At 42.7% G+C, this 20,440-nt stretch overlaps 1 protein-coding gene across 2 annotated transcripts in view; it reads left to right on the top strand.

The window, feature by feature from the left end:
* cntn2 (contactin 2) overlaps positions 1-20,440 on the top strand; it is a 52,603-nt gene that overhangs the window by 7,597 nt on the left and 24,566 nt on the right. Inside the window, exons 2-10 of one of the 2 annotated variants that reach the window (XM_034225814.1) lie at positions 12,371-12,541; positions 13,225-13,366; positions 14,293-14,468; positions 14,634-14,729; positions 14,902-15,114; positions 15,500-15,602; positions 15,815-15,996; positions 17,025-17,161; positions 18,078-18,207. In XM_034225814.1, the coding sequence (XP_034081705.1) occupies positions 12,484-12,541; positions 13,225-13,366; positions 14,293-14,468; positions 14,634-14,729; positions 14,902-15,114; positions 15,500-15,602; positions 15,815-15,996; positions 17,025-17,161; positions 18,078-18,207 (1,237 nt within the window). In that variant the 5' untranslated portion in view covers positions 12,371-12,483. Of the gene's footprint in view, positions 1-12,370; positions 12,542-13,224; positions 13,367-14,292; positions 14,469-14,633; positions 14,730-14,901; positions 15,115-15,499; positions 15,603-15,814; positions 15,997-17,024; positions 17,162-18,077; positions 18,208-20,440 lie in introns of those variants that run through there. The other variant, XM_034225815.1, reaches the window with a different exon arrangement.

Here is a 20,440-nt window from a genome sequence, read left to right as displayed (position 1 = left end):
ACTGAGTGGAATATGTTGAATATGTTAAGGAGTTTTCAGGTTGTGACAGTGCACTGCAACATGTTTGTTGATCTTGTTTATTGGTATTTATTATTTTGATATTATTTATTTAAATGTAGATATGAATGTATACTTTATTTTATTTTAATTAATTTATCTATTGGTTTTTCAGTTGATTACCCTGAACGTATAATTCAACAGTTAAAAAGTTCAAATGATTATTTGTTTTAAAGTACAATAAATGGATGTTTTCAAAGTCAATGGATAATCGCATTTAATAATCACGATTACAATTATTGACCCAAATAATCGAGATTATGATTTTTGCCATAATCGAGCAGCCCTAGTTTCAACAGTTCAGGTTTTTAACAGTCTTATTGCCTGTGGTATAAAACTGTCTCTGAATCTGGTGGTTGTAGTCCTGATGCTGCGGTAACACCTGCCAGACAGCAGCAGACAGAACAGTTTGTGGCTGGGGTGATGGGGGTCTTTTGTACTCATTTCTTCAAGTGTAATTCACTGGTAATTACAGCATAACAGCAAACAGAGGGAGAGACAGGTCCATCATTCAGTAAGCTATGTGACTGGACTGCAGATGAGTGGTTATTATGATTTGACCTTTAGTACCATGAATGTTGAAAACGGTGTTTTTATGAATCCAGTTGATGTAGACATATAACAATATCCAAACAGAAACTGCATTGATAGGAACGGTCCGCTCAGCAGACCCACATGTCTCCATCAGCTCTCATCAGTTCTCTCCCTGCTTCTCTCTTAAGGCCTGGAGGAAGCACTCTGTTATGAATCCCATTTAGGCAGATCATGATGTATACAAATGCTGCCATATCAGATCATTACACATATTGCATTTTTGCAGCAAATACTGGTTTTATTCACATGCGTTTGTTTTCAAGGATATAATTATACCCTTCATCCATGAATGGAGTTTGGCTTAATAAAGCCTCTCCTGTTTCCATTCTTTTTCGTAGTTTTTTGAGCCTACTGAGGAGGACGGTTTACAAATGTACTTTCTGGAACACATATGTAATGGGGCACTATCTCACATGACCTCTAACATATCTACATATAAATACTGTACGCAGATACAGATTGGCTTTTGATATTTCAATGGGTTGTTAGTTCAATATAGGCCTCACCTTTAAAAAAAGAAACAGTGGTGGAATGTAACTAATTACATTTACTCAAGTACTGTACTTAATTAACACAGACTCATTTGACTTTATACTGCTTTATCATTTCCTTACTACATTTTGGAAGCAATATTTCACTATTTATTCCACAAAATGTATCTCACAAATGTAGTTAATAGCTACTTTTCAGGTATGGATTCATAATATAGAATATAAAGCAATACATAATTGTGTATTATTATAGGTTAAACTACCCAGCAGCATATCAAGCCATTGAAATAATCCCCACCTTGACCAAGTGCAACATCGACATTAATGCGTAATTCATTATAAAACAAGAATGTCATATTTTTAAATCTGATATGGGCCATACATAAGTACAATTTTGAATGCAGGTGTTTTACTGACCCAAGTAAAATATGAGAGTACTTCTTCCGCCTCTCCTTAAAACAATGAGCTTAGGAAAAATCATTGAATCGCTCGGTTTTATCTGGAGATGATGACCCGATTTAGCTGTTATCACTAGACAAAAGCTGCTCTTTAAGACGGACCAAGGTAGTTACAGTGAGTCATGATCTGGATAAGGGCTTACAGTAAAAGAGAAATATGAGCAGCACAGTGGCAGCACTTAGCTTCTGGGAGAGTGCCATCTGTTTTATGTGTCCTTTATTCCCTGAGTCCCTCACCCTCACATCTATACGGTCTGCTCTGCTGCTCCACGTCTCCATATCAAGGCTGCTATCGATCCAAGGCTTGAACGGACCAGACTCCATCTTCAGTTCATATGACAGGCTGTGAGCTGCAGTGGAACCTTCAGAAGCCCAGCCTGCACAGCAGCTCGTTGTCTCCAATAAGTCTTCTGAAGGTCAATCCCTCCATCTCAGTGTCAGAAAGATGTGGAGCGGGCAGTGAGAGGAAATCTTTGAACTGCTTTTTCAATTTTTCAATTCTACAGTCAAATGATCATTCATTTGATTAATTTGTACTACACAGATAGTATTCATACATTCGGCCCAGGACTGAAAAACTATTTTTGTCTTGGAACATCAGTGTTGTTAAATGAGGTGTGTAAGTCTAACTACTTACTACCATTGTACATCCACGCTGAGCTGGAACAAGTGTACAGTAAAATACTGTATGTCAACAGGAAGCCATGCTCCTCATATGATTCTCTCTCTTATACAAAATGGCTGCAAAACTATGACATTCCCATCCGATTGTACATTCTTTGTGGGGCTACATTAAAATGATAGCAGATATTACATCTTCTTTTCCAAAATTGGATGGCAGGATGCCTAGTTGAAAATGCTATAGCCGCCCACACTCCGGGAACCAGGCTTTGAGCCATTCCTCACAGAAACTGAGCTAGACTGAAACAAAAGAGCAGAATAGAGTCTTCAGTGACAACACAGCAGGAAACATGCACACATCAGATACATGAACAGAACCCAAAGCTTCTGCAGCACGTAGACCTTCATGAGGATTATCTTTGATCAATATTGAGATAATGACTTTTTCAAAGGGTTCAGGGTTCACATCGTTTATTTGAACGTTCACAAAATAACAAGAGCATTGCTTTAACTTGCATGTTGGGATACCATCCTGATAGCGGACAAATGCTTCAAATCATTCGAAAAATGATGATCTTTAATAACATATAAATACAGAAATATTCACCCTTAATGTTGTATGCTACATGTTAAAGGTAAACAAACCAATTCACTGTATTGTGAATGGAAAGTTAAAAGGATATAAAGAGGAGAGACAATGTTGTGCACTTGTAAACATCTAGTACACAGAATGGTGTTAAAACAGCAAAAAGGACACAACCACGAAACATGTTTGAAGAGTAAGGCTTCAGGTTTGAAGACAGGTCGGCAGTTTAATGCGGAGCCCTCGCTCTGGAAGCTCGGGTTCAGAGGAGCTGTAGCTCATGGGTGGAGCAGAGAGCCCCCCATAGATTCAGGAAAGTTCTTCACCGGCCAACACTGCAGATGCAGAGGCATGGCGGCTCACACTAAAGTGAACTCAAAACATCTGGGACGTTGCATGGTGGCTGGCCGTTAGTTTGGTATTTGCTTGATTGGATGTGCAGCAGCATTTCCTAGAAGTGGAGATGTGTTCTGTCTACACTGTTGTTCTGAGGAACAGAACAGCTCCGTCCTCTGAATCACAGCCCCTCAAGCACCTCCCGTCCTGCACCAGATTTACACCCATATACACCATTAATACACAACATTAGTACACCCATATTACACACTTATAAAACCAATATTACACTTTTATTACATCCATATTACACGTTCCTACACCGACTTTACATCCATATGACGATTAACACCCATGCTACACATTGACACAGTCTGTCAAATGGCTGTGTCCACATAATACAGAAAGCATTTAAGGGTTAAGGAGTGGAGGTCCACAGAGAAAATAAGAACACTGTATCCAGCAGTCACTCAAGTGCATGACAAATATCTGACTGTAATGTGAGTCTGATCTCTGCCAATCCCTGCCTTTCTCATCACGATTCATTCAGTGTTGGTTCTTTTCTAATACCTCACCAATACTGTTTGAGGGTCACATTTGAGTGTTCAAATGTTATGACAATGTTTATTGGCTGATATATAATATCACATGTTTGATGACAGTCCATGATATTAGTTTTTGGAATAAATGTAACCAAAGGATGTAATGATTGAGATATTTTACAGCCAACATTTAACTTCTCAATAATGCTAGGGTGACAAAGGTCCCGTTGAAGAGAAGGTCTGCAGTAAAATACCAAACTGAAATATGTGGTTAATATACTGCCGCTGGTGTTCATCTGTTGGTCAGATCTTGTGTTTGAACTGTCCTCTCTCTGCCTGCACGTGTTCTTCTTCTCCTGGCTGTGCACATTGTAACTGGGGAGCAGACAGCAGTATCACAGGCTGCTCCTCCTCCAGGGACCCGGGTGGCGCCGATGCCTGACTCCAGAGGTCATGGTGTCTGGGTCTGTGTCTCAGGAGAGCCTGGGTGTCTCCACAATGATAGACAGGGTCGGAGGGGCAACTTATTTATTCTAATGGTGGCTGCTTCATCGCTCGTTGACACGGGGTGCAGAGATAAGCAGAAGTATCTCTGGCAGTATTTGCAGTAGTTGCTAAAAATCTGTTTGCGACTGTTAAAAATAGCCCTGTGTTTTCATAATAACACGCAGTATCAGTGGAATACTAGCAGGAGTTTTGATGCAGCACTATACACTAGAGTTTAAAGGCGATACCTTAAATTGAGTCAGTATACAGACCCAACACAATGTTCAGATATCAATATAGCTTTCAAAAAGGAGCTCTCTCTTTATATGTCCCTCCCCTGCTGTGTGTCCTTTGTTGCTCACTTAATGCATGTTACAATCAGAGACCCTCTTCCAACAAGATGCCTTCCACAAACACATTTCCACATTGTTTTATTTTTATTTATTTAGCCTTTATTTATACAGGTGTAGATCACATTGAGACACAAGGTCTCATTTTCAAGAGAGACCTGTCAGTGGTAACACTACCACACAAAGTTACAGACAGACAGGACACTAAACACAGAGGCAACACTAAAATACAACATCGTAAAAAAGTAGTCATTAAAATCCATATACAGCAGTCAGATATAGCAGGTGCAAACACCCACAGATGATTTCTCCAGCTTTTTTAAAATGAGTTTAAAATCCGTGATGGGTATCAAAGTGGTCAGCTTAAGTTCCTGCTGAAGTGTGTTCCAGGTCGAGGGGGCAGAGTATGATATGGCTTTTTTCCCAAGCACCGTGCGGACTGAGGGGACGGACAGAGTGATGTAATGTTGAGATCTTAGTCTATAGCTGTACTGTTTGTGTGATATGTAAGTGGATATGTAGAGGGGCAGCAGTCCAAGCATAGCGGTATAGATCAGTTTGTACCAGTGCAGTGATCTGCGCATTGATAATGTTGTCCAGTTGACTAAAGCGTACAGCGTGCAGTGGTGTGTGAGGGGTTTACAGTTGTATTTGCAGTCTGCAGAATGCACCGTTGTATTATTTATTCTGTAGGTGGTTCTACAAACCTTGCTGCTAATTTCAAGGGTCTACTTTTAGTAAGCATTCAAAGCTTTTGCACACTATCTTTACCAAAGACATTCATTAGCAGATAACTCTTCCAACTCTTAAAGCACAATGGAGTGAGGGACACTTCTCTGTTGAAAGCAAAACCTAAGCCAAAAGTGTTTTGTTTACAAGTGGGATGACATTTGTGGGTAAAGCATTGTTGTCAACACCGAGCTCGGATGAATGTCACCAAAGAGGAGCTGACTATCCTACTTCTCTCTATATTCCACACTTAGGCTGCAGCCACACGAGGACAAAAACGGCCGTTTGCGTTACTGTTTAGTGTCATATAGACCATTCGGCCACACGAGGACGACCGAATACGGCACTAAACGACTGAGGAAACGATAACGGGTCCCAAGGTGGATAGAACGGCATACGCAACGCTCTGGGGGGTCCAACGGCTCCGTGTGTGCGCCCTATACGATCATTTTCTGATAATGATTGCGCAATAGCCCCGCCTCTCCCCACCTCTGCTGCTCACCCCCGCGTCAAAGTAAACTGCACACTGAATTCAGATTATTTATCTTTCTCTCGATATGGACCTAAACGCGAGTGAAGTCTAATCTGACAGGACGGAGACACCTCTCAAACTACCTAGTTATAAATATGTTTATTTTTACTGTCGGCCGGGTCACTCATTACTGGATCAGCTGCTGCATGAAACAGACACTGACGCTGTCCGAAGAGAGGGAGGAAAAAGAGAGGCTCCGTGTATTTTTATTATTATATTATATAGAGTCGTTATTCATTTGTTTTAAAGCTCAATAAATAACAAAGAAGACCTTTGACCGGCACTTTTATAATTTTGTCGGAAGGTTTAAACTTTAATACACGTTGACTGGCGAAAAACTCTGCCCGGTTCCCTCGGCCCCCACCGCGGAGAATAAACAGAAGGGCAACCATGACAACCATGCTTCTTCGCTGCTTTTGTGGAGGAAGTTACAGCGCCACGTACAGGCTCCTGCATATGTACTGCAGCTTCTCCAGCGGTTGGAGCTAAACGGAGCGGTCTCGTGTGGGCAGACACTATCCGGATAACTATTGCGTGTGGACGGAAGCTTGTTTGCGATTGCGTTTGCGTTAATCCTATGCGTTTAGCCGTTTTCGTCCTCGTGTGGCCGGGGTCTTGGAGTCTTTTAAGTTTTCATGTGTCTCTCCAGCTGAATGAATTTTAACTGGATTTCCGCCCTCATTGCTTTAATTGGAACTTGGTTAGGAAGGGATATATTGATGGTCACTATGGAATGCTTCCATCAACCAAAGACAGTGTCAATGTTTATACGGGCGGTGAGTCTTTTTTTAAGAAAGACTTGAAACGTAATCTTTAAGTTTGGTCCAGGCTCTCGTCATCTCACGCCTAGACTACTGCAACTCCCTCCTGGCTGGTCTACCTGCATGTGCCATCCGACCTCTGCAGCTCATCCAGAATGCAGCGGCTCGTCTGGTCTTCAACCTTCTTAAATTCTCCCACACCACTCCGCTCCTCCACTCGCTTCACTGGCTTCCGGTAACTGCTAGAATCCACTTCAAGACAATGGTACTTGCGTACCATGCTGCGAATGGATCTGGCCCTTCGTACATCCAGGACATGGTTAAACTGTACACCCCAGCACGTGCACTACGCTCTGCATCAGCCAAACGGCTCGCTGCACCCGCACTGCGAAGGGGACCCAAGTTCCCATCAGCAAAAACACGTGGGTTTGATATCCTGGCTCCAACATGGTGGAATGAGCTCCCATTGACATCAGGACAGCAGAAAGCTTACACACCTTCCGGCGCAGACTGAAAACTCATCTCTTTCGACTCCACTTCGAGCGATAGAACTATTAACAAAGCACTTATATACTAATAAAGGACTGGCTTACCTAAAGCCAGTTGAGTAGCACTTGAAATGTTTTAGCTCTATGAAACCTGATGTACTTATATGATTCTGTTTTCTTCAATTTTGTATCTTGTTGGTCGAACGCACTTATTGTAAGTCGCTTTGGATAAAAGCGTCAGCTAAATGCAATGTAATGTAAGATGCTCCTTTTTTGTTGCCAAATGCCAGCACAGTCTCAGGAACCTGTTCTGTGGGACTGCTACAGTTTATATCTCTGACTGAACGGATGTGATTTGATCCTGCAGCAAATCCATTCTAAAGACTTTCAATTCAATCAATGTCTTCATTTGTCAATGCCTGCTTGAAACTCCTGTCAATTAGGAAGGACTTCATTATTTCCTTTAACTTGAAGGATGACTTACCAAGATTAAACATTTCCTTCACTGAGACACAATGGTCTCCAGGTAATCCAGTGGACAGCGCTGAGTCCTGCTCTGCCTCAGGTCAGCTGTGAGACTGCAGGCTGGACAGGAAGTCAGAGGAGATCCTGGTGACTGGTGAGTCACACATCCGGGATATGTAGGTCAAGACACTTAAAACTGCTTATCCACACACACAGAAAGAGAAAAGGAAAGAACAAACAGGTGGTGATGCAGAGAGAAGAGAGTGGAACAGGCTGTGCGTGTGTCATATTTTAAGCATGCATTTTATTTGTAGTGTTTTTTTTCTACCAATTAAATAGTTTGCCTTCAATCCAGGAGAGCTGGTTTGTCATTTTTGAGCACCGTTTTTCTGCCTGTCTAAGTGAACTCTCTGTATTTGGGTCTGCTCGAATCGGGTCAACACATTTTTTGGACAAGTCTAATTACCTTTGTGTGTCTCGGGATCAGGTTCGACTCTCCTCTCTTTGCAATCTAAATGTTAGTCTCTTTTTGAAAAAAGCATTCATGCAGGTTGGTGCCTAGTTTGATTTGGTTTCTCCAAAACTCTGGATCAGTTTATTGTCTTGGTGATTGACTAATCTTCATCAAATGGGTGTTTCTTGGTACGAGCAGTGTGTGCTAAGGTAGAGAGGACGAAAAGCTTGTTTGCATCAGTAAATGTCTCCTCAGTTCTCAGGGGGATTTGAGGGGTCTCCTGCAGTGTCCTAGTGGTCAGTCACTGTGCCGTTGATGTGTGTGAGTATCAGTGCAAGTGTGGATTGTACTTCATTGTACCCTCATAGACCCACTATTGTTCCCCAATGATCACACACACACACACACACACACACACACACACACACACACACACACACACACACAGCAATAATAGATGTGTTTCTGTGTCCTGATGAAGTCAGCCACAGTGTGCATGAAGTCATCCAGCTCACAGACACCACACTCCCCTAGTAGTGGGGGGGGGGGATCATATAGCTGGGTCAGGGGCCCTCCAGATCTGTATCCTTCCACTGGATGGATGCCTGGGTACTGGCTCAGGACTTCTCAATATGTTCTGTCTCCGTTTGTATCCGTGTACAGGAAGCTGAACAGATCATTGATGTTCCAGTGGTAGTGGTTTTCCCTGCATGGGGTCAGTCAATGAACGCCTCACTTGCATAACATCATGACAGGTGTGTCCTGTCCGTTACCCTGGAGGCTCATTAGGTGCAGGATCTGCTTGGTGGTCTACATTGATATGGTTCATATTTTATGCAGATCAGAGCAGACTACATTCTGTTAAAGGCTGACAACATTAGCTTTTTAAAAAACGTATTTCCTAGTGCGGCAAACGTGTTGAATCGGCCAAAGAAAGTCGGCCAAAGAAATCACTCTGATTGGCTGTTGCCTCTTTTGAATGACGAATACACACTACCGCTACTGTAAGGACAGTTATTGCCACTCGTCGACTGAAGTCTTTGCGGTGTGTTCGTAGGCGGGCGGCGTAGGCGACGCAGGTGGGCGGCGTAGCCGACGCAGGCGACGTAGCGGACGTAAAAGTCGGGGCGCCTTCGGTACGTGTTCTTTGGTCTCAGATTGGTGTGTAGCGGCCCCTACACTCCAATCTGACACCAAAGAACACGTCCCGACGGAACCGACTGTTGTGTCGCCTCACGTTACTCCGTCACACTGGAACACACCGCAAAGACTTCAGCCGACGGCCAAGTAGCACGTACGAACTGCGCATGCGTGACTGGCAATAACTCTCCTTACCAGCAGGCGGCGGTAGTGTGTATTCGTCATTCAAAAGAGGCAACAACCGGAAGACAGACTGTGTGATAACCGAGAAGAAGAACAGACTGCGTGATATAAACAAACAACAAATAGCGTGTGCGTTTCATTTTCACTCTACAACGAGAAGCTCATGGGGCTTTCCCGAACCTGTGTCGAGAGCTGGAGTTCAATGAAATCTCAGATTTGCCTTCTTAATAGTTTGTTTGGGTCCCTCACTTCTGTTTCGCTTCTCATGCACTGATTCGCTAAGCTGAACAGCCAATCAGAGTGATTTCTTTAGCCAACGGCCTTTTACCGACAGCCTGCGGAAGGTGTCGGCACGGCCGAAAAGACACGATGGGGCGGGATACACCAATCTGAGTAGGGCGACAGGACGCTCATCGACGGCCCGACATCTATCGACATCTATCGACGGCCGAAATCGGCTTGGTGTGTAAGGACCTTAGTTGTAGAATCAGCTCCATAGCAGGCAGTGTTCCAACCAATTTATAACAAGAGATACAACAAAACCCAAAACAAATGGAATATATTTTCCTGCAGCAATATTGTGACATCGCCTAAATGGAAGGTTACAATTACTGATCTTTCAAACTGAAGTCCAGAAGACGTATCAGGGACAAACAAAGATCTGAATTGAAATGCACTTACACAGATTTCCTGATGCTCTCAGAGATTGAAAACCCTGGCTGGAGTCAGACATTTAGTCTGAAGGCAAAGAACCCCTACAGTCGTACTTTTCAAATGTCAAGTATTCATTTTCTGCTTTTCAAAAGAGCAGCTTTACGCAACAGTGCTTGACAGGAGGAATACAACTCTGGTGCTTCATTCTACTATTAAAACACACACAAACACTCATGTACACACAAAACACACAATCCCAAAGTGCATGCATAAGGTCAGAGAATAAGGTGAACAGAGCTGAGAGACGGTACGGCTGAGGTCCGGCTGCTCACATACTTCATGTATGTCTGCCAGATAAAGAGAGCAGGACAGATGGCAATCCATGGTTGTGGTTGTATTGTCTGTTTAGCTTAGGAAGGTTCCTAACGGAGTGAAATGACCCGGAAGTACCTCAGTGTCAGCCGTGATAAGAGCTATTTGAATTCTCTATAGGAAAGGATCTAACAACATCCGTTATAATCTCCTTTAGTTTAGGATACACTGGACCATCCTCTACATGCAAAACAGAACCTTTACAATCCTCCTCTAACAGTGTGTGTGTGTGTGTGTGTGTGTGTGTGTGTGTGTGTGTGTGTGTGTGTGTGTGTGTGTGTGTGTGTGTGTGTGTGTGTGTGTGTGTGTGTGTGTGTGTGTGTGTGTGTGGTCTTTGCAGACTGAGCCTCATGGCCTTAGGCGACACACTTCTTTATGGAGCATGAAGGTGAAAGAGAGAGATGCATTGTGGGGAAGGACACAGGTAGTGTTTGTCCTACACTTTAATTGTTAATGTGAGGGGATTGAAGTGGTTCCACTCCATGTTTGTAGGTTACGCTGATGGCCAAACAGCTGCTACTGTATATGTTAAGGTTGCAGTTTTTAAGGAGAACAGATGCATTTTGGGTATCTCAGTTTAGTTTGATTTAGATTGTAGATGTTCTGTAAAGTTTAAGGTGTCATGCTTTGACAGATTAATGTTGGCACAGAACACTTTGGTAGTGCACAGAATCTTCCAATATGATAGTAATTCCAAGGAACACTACCAGACTGGGTTTTTAAGATGGATACAATTATATTCTAATGTCTTTGAGATTTGGGGATGTTTTGTTCACATGCATTTCTTTGAAACATCCAGATCCTTCCAAGGTTATGCACTGAAGCAGAGAGCTTGAGTTGGGTGTTGGCTACAAACACTCAGTGCTCAGCTGGTTTTGTTGACTTGACGTCATCATCAACTTCTTTTTGTCTGTGTCTGGCTGTTTAAAAGCAGAACTCTGATTGGCTGGTACTATATTGTGCCACAGCATCCCTTATAGAGAGTGCATGTACTGTACACTGAACCAAGTTATCCTCTAACTGGTTTCAAATAAGGATCATAATGAAATCAAACCACCTAAAAAACAAGCAAAAAAGCCAATATGTCAATATGTCTTAACATTCCTTAGATTCCCGTCAGGCTGAAAAACATTCACTTTTTGAAAGTCCTGTTTGAATACTTAAAGTGTAATCTTTTAACTATACAGTAACAAACTAAAGTCACTTACACAGATATCATCCATATCTGGGATTGTTATTCTTCAGGATTGATCTTTTTTTTGGCCGTGCCCCTTCCCCACTCAATCCTCCTCATGCTTCATGCATTGTTCTGCTACCATGAACTTTCTGACCTGAAGCAGTCTGCATCTGACAGAACTGTCACTGAGGGCCAGATGCAGTTCAAACTATGATTTCTATCTATTTATTCTTTTTTTTAAACATAACGTATAATGTTGTCACAACAACATTTTTTGCTACTAATGAAGCTCTTTTAAACAAGAATTGTAGTGAGATGAACGTATGTTGTGGTGTGTGTATGAGGGGCTTCATCGTAAACTTCAACATGACATGGCGAGGAAAATAAATCCCATTATCAAGATTTATTCTTATCCTCACCCAAACCAGGAAATTCTTCAGCCAAAGGTCACTGAGAAGTTTTCATGTCGATAGATAGAATAGATGGATTGGGAGGGATGAAACCCTCTTTAATGGTCACACATGCAGAGCACACAGCTCACAGGGAAATGTGTTCTCTGCTTTGAACCCATCCTAGTACCAGGAGCCACTGCTCCTGGTACTAGGATGGGTTCAAAGGGCAGCCATTGTACTGCGCCCGGGGAGCATGTTGGTATCTACCTTGGTTAGATGTGAAACAACATTGCATTTAACATGAATGAATGACTAAAGCATGAAGAATGAGAATAACAACCCCAATAGAAATTGTAATAAATGTTTTTGGAACATATGTATCTACATTTTCTTAAGGGGAACATACAGATAGAACATAACTTGAATTGATTCTGAAAAAAGTTGTGTTATGCTGATAAATGTTAATATTTATATTGACTGTAATCTTGTTCTTCTTTCCTCACAGGAACAGATTGAACGCCTCCTCTTCCTGTGAGATCAGGTGGTCAGGTGATCAGGTTTGATCCCCTCTGCTCCCGGTCTGTTCTGATCCTGCAGTAACACAGAGAGATCCAGAAGATGGAGCGCGTCCTGTGTCTGCTGCTCCTCAGCTCAGCAGCTCTGAAGGAGGCTGCTGGTAGGTTCCTCTTAAAACACACACACACACACACACACACACACACACACACACACACACACACACACACACACACACACACACACACTCACACACACACATGCTTATCCATGTGGGTTTTCAGACTGATAGCATATCCAGAGTTGGTGTTGATGATTGCATTAGAACTAAGTTTAGGCTAAGGGACGATTGAAGTTTTAGGGTGATTTAGGATTGGATCTTCGGTTCAGGATTGAATTAGGAACTGAGTAGGTGTCCATCTGTGTGCTAAATATGTTACCACCATAACGTTTCTGTCAAAATCTGACAAATTAATAAATGTACTGTTGAAACAGTTATTTTATGTATTAATTTGAGAAATGTTACCCTTTCCTCATTGGTCTACTCTAGAGAGTTCTGATGTTGTCATGCAAAATTGAAATGCGAATGAAAACAGGTGGAGAGAAACACACATCGAGAGTCTTACTATAGGGCAGCAAACTGACTTCATGCAACATGTAACATGCTAAAGGGGTTCAATACCAAATGCTTGCTCATTTTACGTCTTCGCAGGTGAAATGATATATAGATAAAGGACCATTTACATACAAATCTGAAATACCTTTTTATTCTTTATTGAATAAATGTGTCCTTAGCTCACCTGTGAGAAATCTTTATCTGTCTTCACACACTGTTGTTTTCAGGTGGGGACGTGTGTGTGTCGGGTCACGACAGTGGGCCAGTGTTTGAAGATCAGCCGAATGGTTTAATCTACCCCGAGGGTCTGAGTGAAGGCAAGGTGACCCTCAGCTGTCAGGCCAGAGCCAGCCCAGCTGCCTCCTACAGGTAACACACACACACACACACACACACACACACACACACACACACACACACACACACACACACACACACACACACACACACACTCACACACACACACACACACACACACACACACACACACACACACACACACACACACACACATACATTGATGGACCAGTTCCCCCAAACCTGCCTACGATATGGTAAATACCAGTGAACTTCACTAAAGTCACATGATATCCACGTTTACAAGTTGTGATACTGTAATTCAGCACAACTAGGACCACTGGAAAATAAAGTAACTGAACATTTAATAGTCTTTTCATGTAAACAACCTAACAGTGTTGATCAGCAAAACCCTGATAAAGGTAATCAGAAGGTCAACATGGATCACACAAAGCATTACAAATAGACATTTAGTCTACAGCAGGATACTGTGTGATACTGATGTCTGACACAGCTGATACAGACTCTGAAACAATGTTGACCCTTCTTTCTCTGTGGTTTCACCCATGACACAGACATGATACAGCAGTGCACACTGTCTACTTTTATGTAAATCAATCGGTATTGTGAACAGCTACACTGGAGAGTAAAACAGGTCATTATTTCATATATTTGAACATATGAATATGTAAAGCATATTTTGGGTTACAATTGGGGAGTTTAGATAAAGTACAAAGGGGTGAACATATAAAGAACATTCACAAAAGAGTGAATGTTGTGCAGATTTTTTGACATACCTGTAAACATATAACATTGTTCTGTTTTCAATCTATTTTTTTTGTATGTTTGATTGTTACACAGCTTTAGTTTGGCATTTCAAATGTAATTAGGGCTGCTTAGAGAAGCTTAATAACTCTTAATGGCATATCATTGAGCTGACACGACAGAGCTTGTCCACTATGTTTATTATGTCCTGTTCCCTGCTTTTTGCCTTGCAGGTGGCTTGTGAATGGCACAGAGGTGCCGCTGGGTTTGGACCTGCGTTACAGCCTGGTGGCGGGCAGCCTGGTGATCAGCAGCCCGGAGTCTGGGCGAGACACCGGCTCCTATCAGTGTCTGGCCATCAACCGCTGCGGCACCATCATCAGCCGGGCAGCTAACCTCAAGTTTGGCTGTGAGTGAAAACAATGAGGCTGTTGACCTTCGACCTGTTGGAGACAATGAGAGGGCAGAGAGAGAAGGCCTAAGATAGGCCACTGTGAACTTTGCTGCTTCTGTTAGGATTTGTGATCAATATTTGTTTCCATAACTTTTTTCTTTTCTTTGCATGTGTCTCTAGACCTCCATGACTTCCCTCCGGACAGCAGGAGTCCTCAGACAGCGTATGAAGGAGTAGGAACCTTCCTGGCCTGCCAGCCCCCGACACATTACCCAGGTACCCCCTCTGCCTCCAGCTGATAAGGAAGGGTCAAAGGTTACAGTGTTGTAAATGAGCAGAATGATCAACCTATTTTGCGATACTGTCGAATGTGAAACTAAATGGTTATTGAAATCTGAGCGCTAGTTATTGTAATTACTTATGTGTTGCAACCTGTCCCCCCCCCCAGCTCTGTCCTACCGCTGGTTAATCAACGAGTTTCCCAACTTCATCAAGAAGGACGACGGCCGCTGGTTTGTGTCGCAGGTCACAGGAAACCTGTACCTGGCTAAAGCAGAGCCCAACGACACCGGGAACTACTTCTGCTTCACCACCATCAACATGGACATCAGCACCAAGAGCACCTTCAGCAAGGCCAACCTGCTCACCGTGCTGCCAGACGGTAGGAACAGAGAACTGATGATTCAGTGTGACCATACAGAGACCAGAGAGGGGTATATCTGTGTTGGAAATGCATTGATAACCTGTCTCAAGGTAGTAACTGAGTTATATAGTAACCCACTGGTTTGTTATTAGGCCTGGTTATCTGACTTTGAGGTTTGAACACTGATTCTAATGTCATACCTCAGGTTCGATTTTCCAAATACATTTTGGGGGAAAATACATAGAAATGGCCAACACGGCGATGGCGAGGCGATGTCCCTAGTGGACTGTGTTTGAAAATATTACATTACAGTAGGGAGTGCATATTTCCCAATGCAGTTGTGTATATAGGCCTAATCTGAATGGAATTTAAACTCGATGTTTACAAATGTATTTTATTTCAGCCACTCCCAGGAAGTCAGCTCCGATCATCAAGGTGCGCTTCCCTGCAGAGACCTACGCCCTGGCAGGACACACCACGCAGCTAGAATGCTACGCCTACGGAAAGTAAGGTTACAACTCACTGAGATGTGCTGACAGCTCTGTATGGTTGAGCAGCTGTTCCTGTCGAGCTTTAATAGGTTTTACTTTTGACTTGTACTTCGTTCTTTCAAACTCTTTCGTACTCTACACCAGCTGCTCCCTATGCTGTTCCATTTTGAAAATACCATTCTTCCATTTCTTCCGCTGAACTCCTCCCTCTATTTGATGTCTCATAGTCCGGTCCCTAAACTGCGCTGGAGGAAGGTTGACGGTTTGATGCCGTCCAAGGCAGGCTCCAGTGTGGAGGGCCCCGCCCTCATCCTGCCAGATCTATCCTTCGATGATGAAGGTGTTTACGAGTGTGAAGCCTACAACTCAGAGGGAAGAGACATGTACCAGGGACGCATCAATGTGCAGGGTAAAGAGAAGATCCTTCATGAACATATATTTGTTTAGCAGCAAAGATTTTGAATCAGGTTGATCAGGGATGTTTTGACGTTAATTTGACCGCAGTCTCAAATGTTGGTCGGAATGGTAAATAAACATCATGGTGAATTGAATGTAAAAGTGGGTGGGTGTATTAGATGTAATTTTTACCTTCTATGATCACTTCAGTTTCTTAAAGGTCCCATGTCATGGCCATCTCTACTGATCATAATTCCATTGTTGAGGTCTACTAGAATAGATTTACATTGTTCAATGTTCCAAACTCACATTGGTTTCTCATACAGCATCTCTGTATAGTATGTGTATTCACTCTCTGTCCGACACGCCTTGTTGGAGCTCCTGCCCTCCTCCCTATGAGCCCACTGTGCTCTGATTGGTCAGCTCGCCCACTCTGTTCTAATGAGACCACCACCGTTACAGCGGAACATCAGTGATTATATGTTACAATGGCGTTAGCAACCAGAAAATGACACCAGTAATGACAAACAGAGGAGAATGCTGCGTTGGGTCTGGGTGCCGTGTTGGCGGGACGTTGCGGGGCTCGCTGCTGCGAGGAGCGGACAGTGTGAGCTGTGTTACTGGTGTCGTTTCCTGGTTGCTGCGTTAGGTCTGCGAGACTCAGGCTGAGTTCAGGCTGAGAAATCCGCGGAGCCGCAGCTGAGAAAAGAAAAGCCTGAGTGAGTATGTGTGTGTGAGGAGTTACGTCACTATGCCCGTTTACGTCACTTTACTCAGGAAGAAAACAATGGAAAAAGAGAAATCTCCAACGAGGCGTTCTGGGGCAGCAGACAGGTATTTTCTGTGTTAGAGTTTTACTCGCTACAGGGTGTACTTTGAGGGTTTGTGACTCTGCAGACCGTTTACATGCAGAAAAAGCTACATAACACACAAGGGGACGGTAATAACCGGAAAAGCATGACATGGGCCCTTTAAAGCAGTTCTCTTCGTTGCATGCCATCTCCTGCCTCAGTTTGACCTCTGTTGTTCCCTGACCCTCAGCCCAGCCGGACTGGTTGCAGGTGATGATCGACTCGGAGGTGGAGATCAGCTCGGAGCTCCTGTGGAGTTGTGTTGCTTCGGGTAAACCACGACCCTCCATACGCTGGCTCCGCAACGCACTGCCACTCAGCACACAGGTAACACACACAGCACAGTGAGAATACACCACACACAAAGTGATGGAAACTAGCATGTCTGTTTTTATATTTACCGTGACACTGATAGTCAATGCTCAATCACTGAAGAGTGTAAATGTCCAAAGTTCTTGTTCTTTTACTTGATTTCTCTGTAACGGTAACACTTGTCAATCCAAAGAAATATATTTAGCCAATAAAAGGTCTGAAATGTGTTATAAAACAAAGGGAATCCACTTCTCTTCCACCTTTTATATAATATATATATTTATATATAATATAATAATTGTAAGTGTTTGTTAGATGCTGCTGCAAAACATATTCAAGTTGTTCAAGTGTAAATTAGTCTTGTATCTTAATTCACATTTATGAGTATAATGTGGTGAATGAGAACACACATAATAATAACAGATTTATTTTGTTAGTGCTTTTACAGGTGCTCAAAGTCGCTTTACAGAGATAGGGAAAAAACAAAAAAACAAAAAAAACATGATTGATCTAGATTCATATGGATTTGTCTTGCCTATGACATGATTTATTTTGTAGCAGTGTGATGCCTCATGCACACAGGAATGTTCTCCAAGATCACATCACCATGTGGTTAGTGAAAACCAGTGTCATCTGTCCCATGTGAATATGCCACTCAGAAAGAGGACATACAATATTAAAATATTAATGAGGGCCGTGAAATTATTTGTGTATATATATATATAAATATTCAGGAAACTTACCAGGCTGCGTAGTATAGAGACTTTAACTGAGGATAAAACCATAACAGGTGGAGAGTAAAGGTGAACAGAGTTTAAACTCCCCCACAGCACAGCACACACAAGCTTTGTGTCACAGCTGACACATCCTTCTTACCTCCCTTCACTCTATTCCCTTTCTACCTCACACTTTTCCCTACGCCCCCCCACAGGACCGGGTAGAGGTGAACGGGGCTCGTCTGAAGATCAGTAACCTGGCCCTGGAGGATTCTGGGATGTATCAGTGTGTGGCTGAGAACAAACATGGCACCATCTACTCTACTGCTGAGCTCAGGGTTCAGGGTAGGGAGTCCAAATGCTGTAGTTCCTCTTAAGATCCTACAATACAATATAACAAGGCTTAACTATTCCATAATGACATGTCTCAGTGAAAGAACAATATAACTTGTAAAACCATTAAACATTCACATCTATCAGCAAAGCCCCTGTCACACTGTCCCGAAATTGACACGAGATGGACACACGATAAAGGAAATGTTCAAATTCGGCTCTGATCGTAACAACATCGGGTCATTCGTGAGGGCATCTTAAGCCATCGTATGACCGCTGGTGGAGTTTCTCAGGCTCTGATGAAAATGCCCGATGGCACCAGACGAAGATGACACGATTTGACAAGATGCCCTCACGGGTGCCCAGGGCCAGCCCTAGACTTTTGGGGGCCCTAAGCGAGCTTTGGCTTGGGGCCCCCCTCACTCTAGCACGTTCTCACTACACACAACACGGAACCAACTTTTGTCTTATGATGTAAGCATAAGCACACATATTGTATAAATAAGCATGTAAACACCATGGACCTAACCTCCTCTAAGGGGGTCCTCACCTCATCTAGGGGGGTCCGGGGGCATGCTCCCCCGTGAATTTTTGTTTTAAAATATTGAAGTTAAAAGCATCAATCTGGTGCACTTTGAGAGCAACATTAAGAGATCTATGGATACATCTCTCGACACCCATATGAAACAGAACTGTAAGCAGATGTTTCTTTATGGATATTTTACAAATCACTTAAACTGTATTCTTGTTTTGTCATATAGTATTTCATAACTGTTTTTCATTCATTCTCTCTGGCTGTCCATCTCATAATGTTCACATAGAAACTAGCTGTCAATAGGAATATCATTCAGAAGAATTATAATTTCTTGTCATTGGCCAAACAGCCACATTTACTGCTGCAAATACGTAGCTGTCGACACGTAAAGCAGTGGCAACTATGCCCCCATTTCAGCTGACTTTTTCTCAGAAATACTGTCACATAACATCCATATATTTCAGTGCTAGGTTGATGCTTAGCTAAGCTAACTATGAAACACTTTAACTGACAGGACTCCGGATCAACTGTGTACTGTAAGGTAGCTTCTAGCTTCATGTCGAACAGTAAGTCAACATTTCCCAGAGAGCTTTCTTTGAAATCACCAGGTAACGCTAAAAAACATTACATTTAGATTGTATGACAAAGTGTTTATTTAATATATCTGGCTAGCTATAGCTACTTGCTAACGGTTTAGCTTACCCCCGCGATTCAAAGTAACGTCAACGTAGCTGTAATTTATGCTTTGCTTACATGTTTGCATAACTTGGAAGTTTACTTACATTTACATACCTTGTTTACCTGGCTCAAGTGGTGGCTCTGGGGTTGTTGTGTGAGCCACCACTTGAGAATTATCGTATTTTTTAAGAAATTGTTTTCTTATGTCCATCTTCAAAAACTCTGAGTCCGATTGACAGTTTATTTTAAACATTGTCACAGCTCACAGGATAGGTACCTGTCAGCCAATAAGACAGATGTTTATTTCCATTCAACTCTCTGGTTGGTCTGGTGTCTGGCCTCTGTTGCATTCACTGAACACGGGAAATTACAATCCTGCCGTCCTCTCTAGTGTCATGATGAGGTTCAGGTAAAGCACGGTTAATGTATTATATGATTGACTCAATAATATAATACATGACTTTGAGAGTAGGCACTCTAGGCATATTAACACAATTAATTAAACATACTTATCACGACGCCGGTGTACTGAGATTTTATTTAATTTTTTCATATTTTTAGTGGCTGCGGGGGCCTAAGCGGCCGCTTATGTCGCTTAATGGGTTCGGGCCGGCTCTGCGGGTGCCTTATGAAGGGCAAAATGGACACCCAAATTCAACATGAAAATGAACCTTCTCAAGGTCCTTCGGCTATTTTTTGGCTTGCCAAAGATTTTGCCACCGCTCGCGAAATTGCTGCCGGAGCCTGAGAAACTCCACCGGCGGTCATATGATGGCTTAAGATGCCCTCACGAATGGCCCGATGTTGTTACGATCAGAGCCGAATTTGAACATTTCCTTTATCGTGTGTCCATCGGGTTGTTTTATTGCACAACAAAATCATGTAAACATATTATGTAAATAACCCAATTTGTGTTCTGTGAAACTGAAAAGGATATTACTTTGTTTTTGTTACTTTCGTTGCAGTTTTATGTCTTAAATGTAATTTAGGTTAACTTCCTGTTTTATTTAGATGCTTTTATTTTGAAGGCGA

This window comes from Gymnodraco acuticeps, unplaced genomic scaffold (genome assembly GCF_902827175.1).
Source record: "Gymnodraco acuticeps unplaced genomic scaffold, fGymAcu1.1, whole genome shotgun sequence".
NCBI lineage: Eukaryota > Metazoa > Chordata > Actinopteri > Perciformes > Bathydraconidae > Gymnodraco > Gymnodraco acuticeps.
The sequence above is the reverse complement of the archived record's forward strand: the minus strand, read 5'-3'. Positions and strand labels throughout refer to the sequence as shown.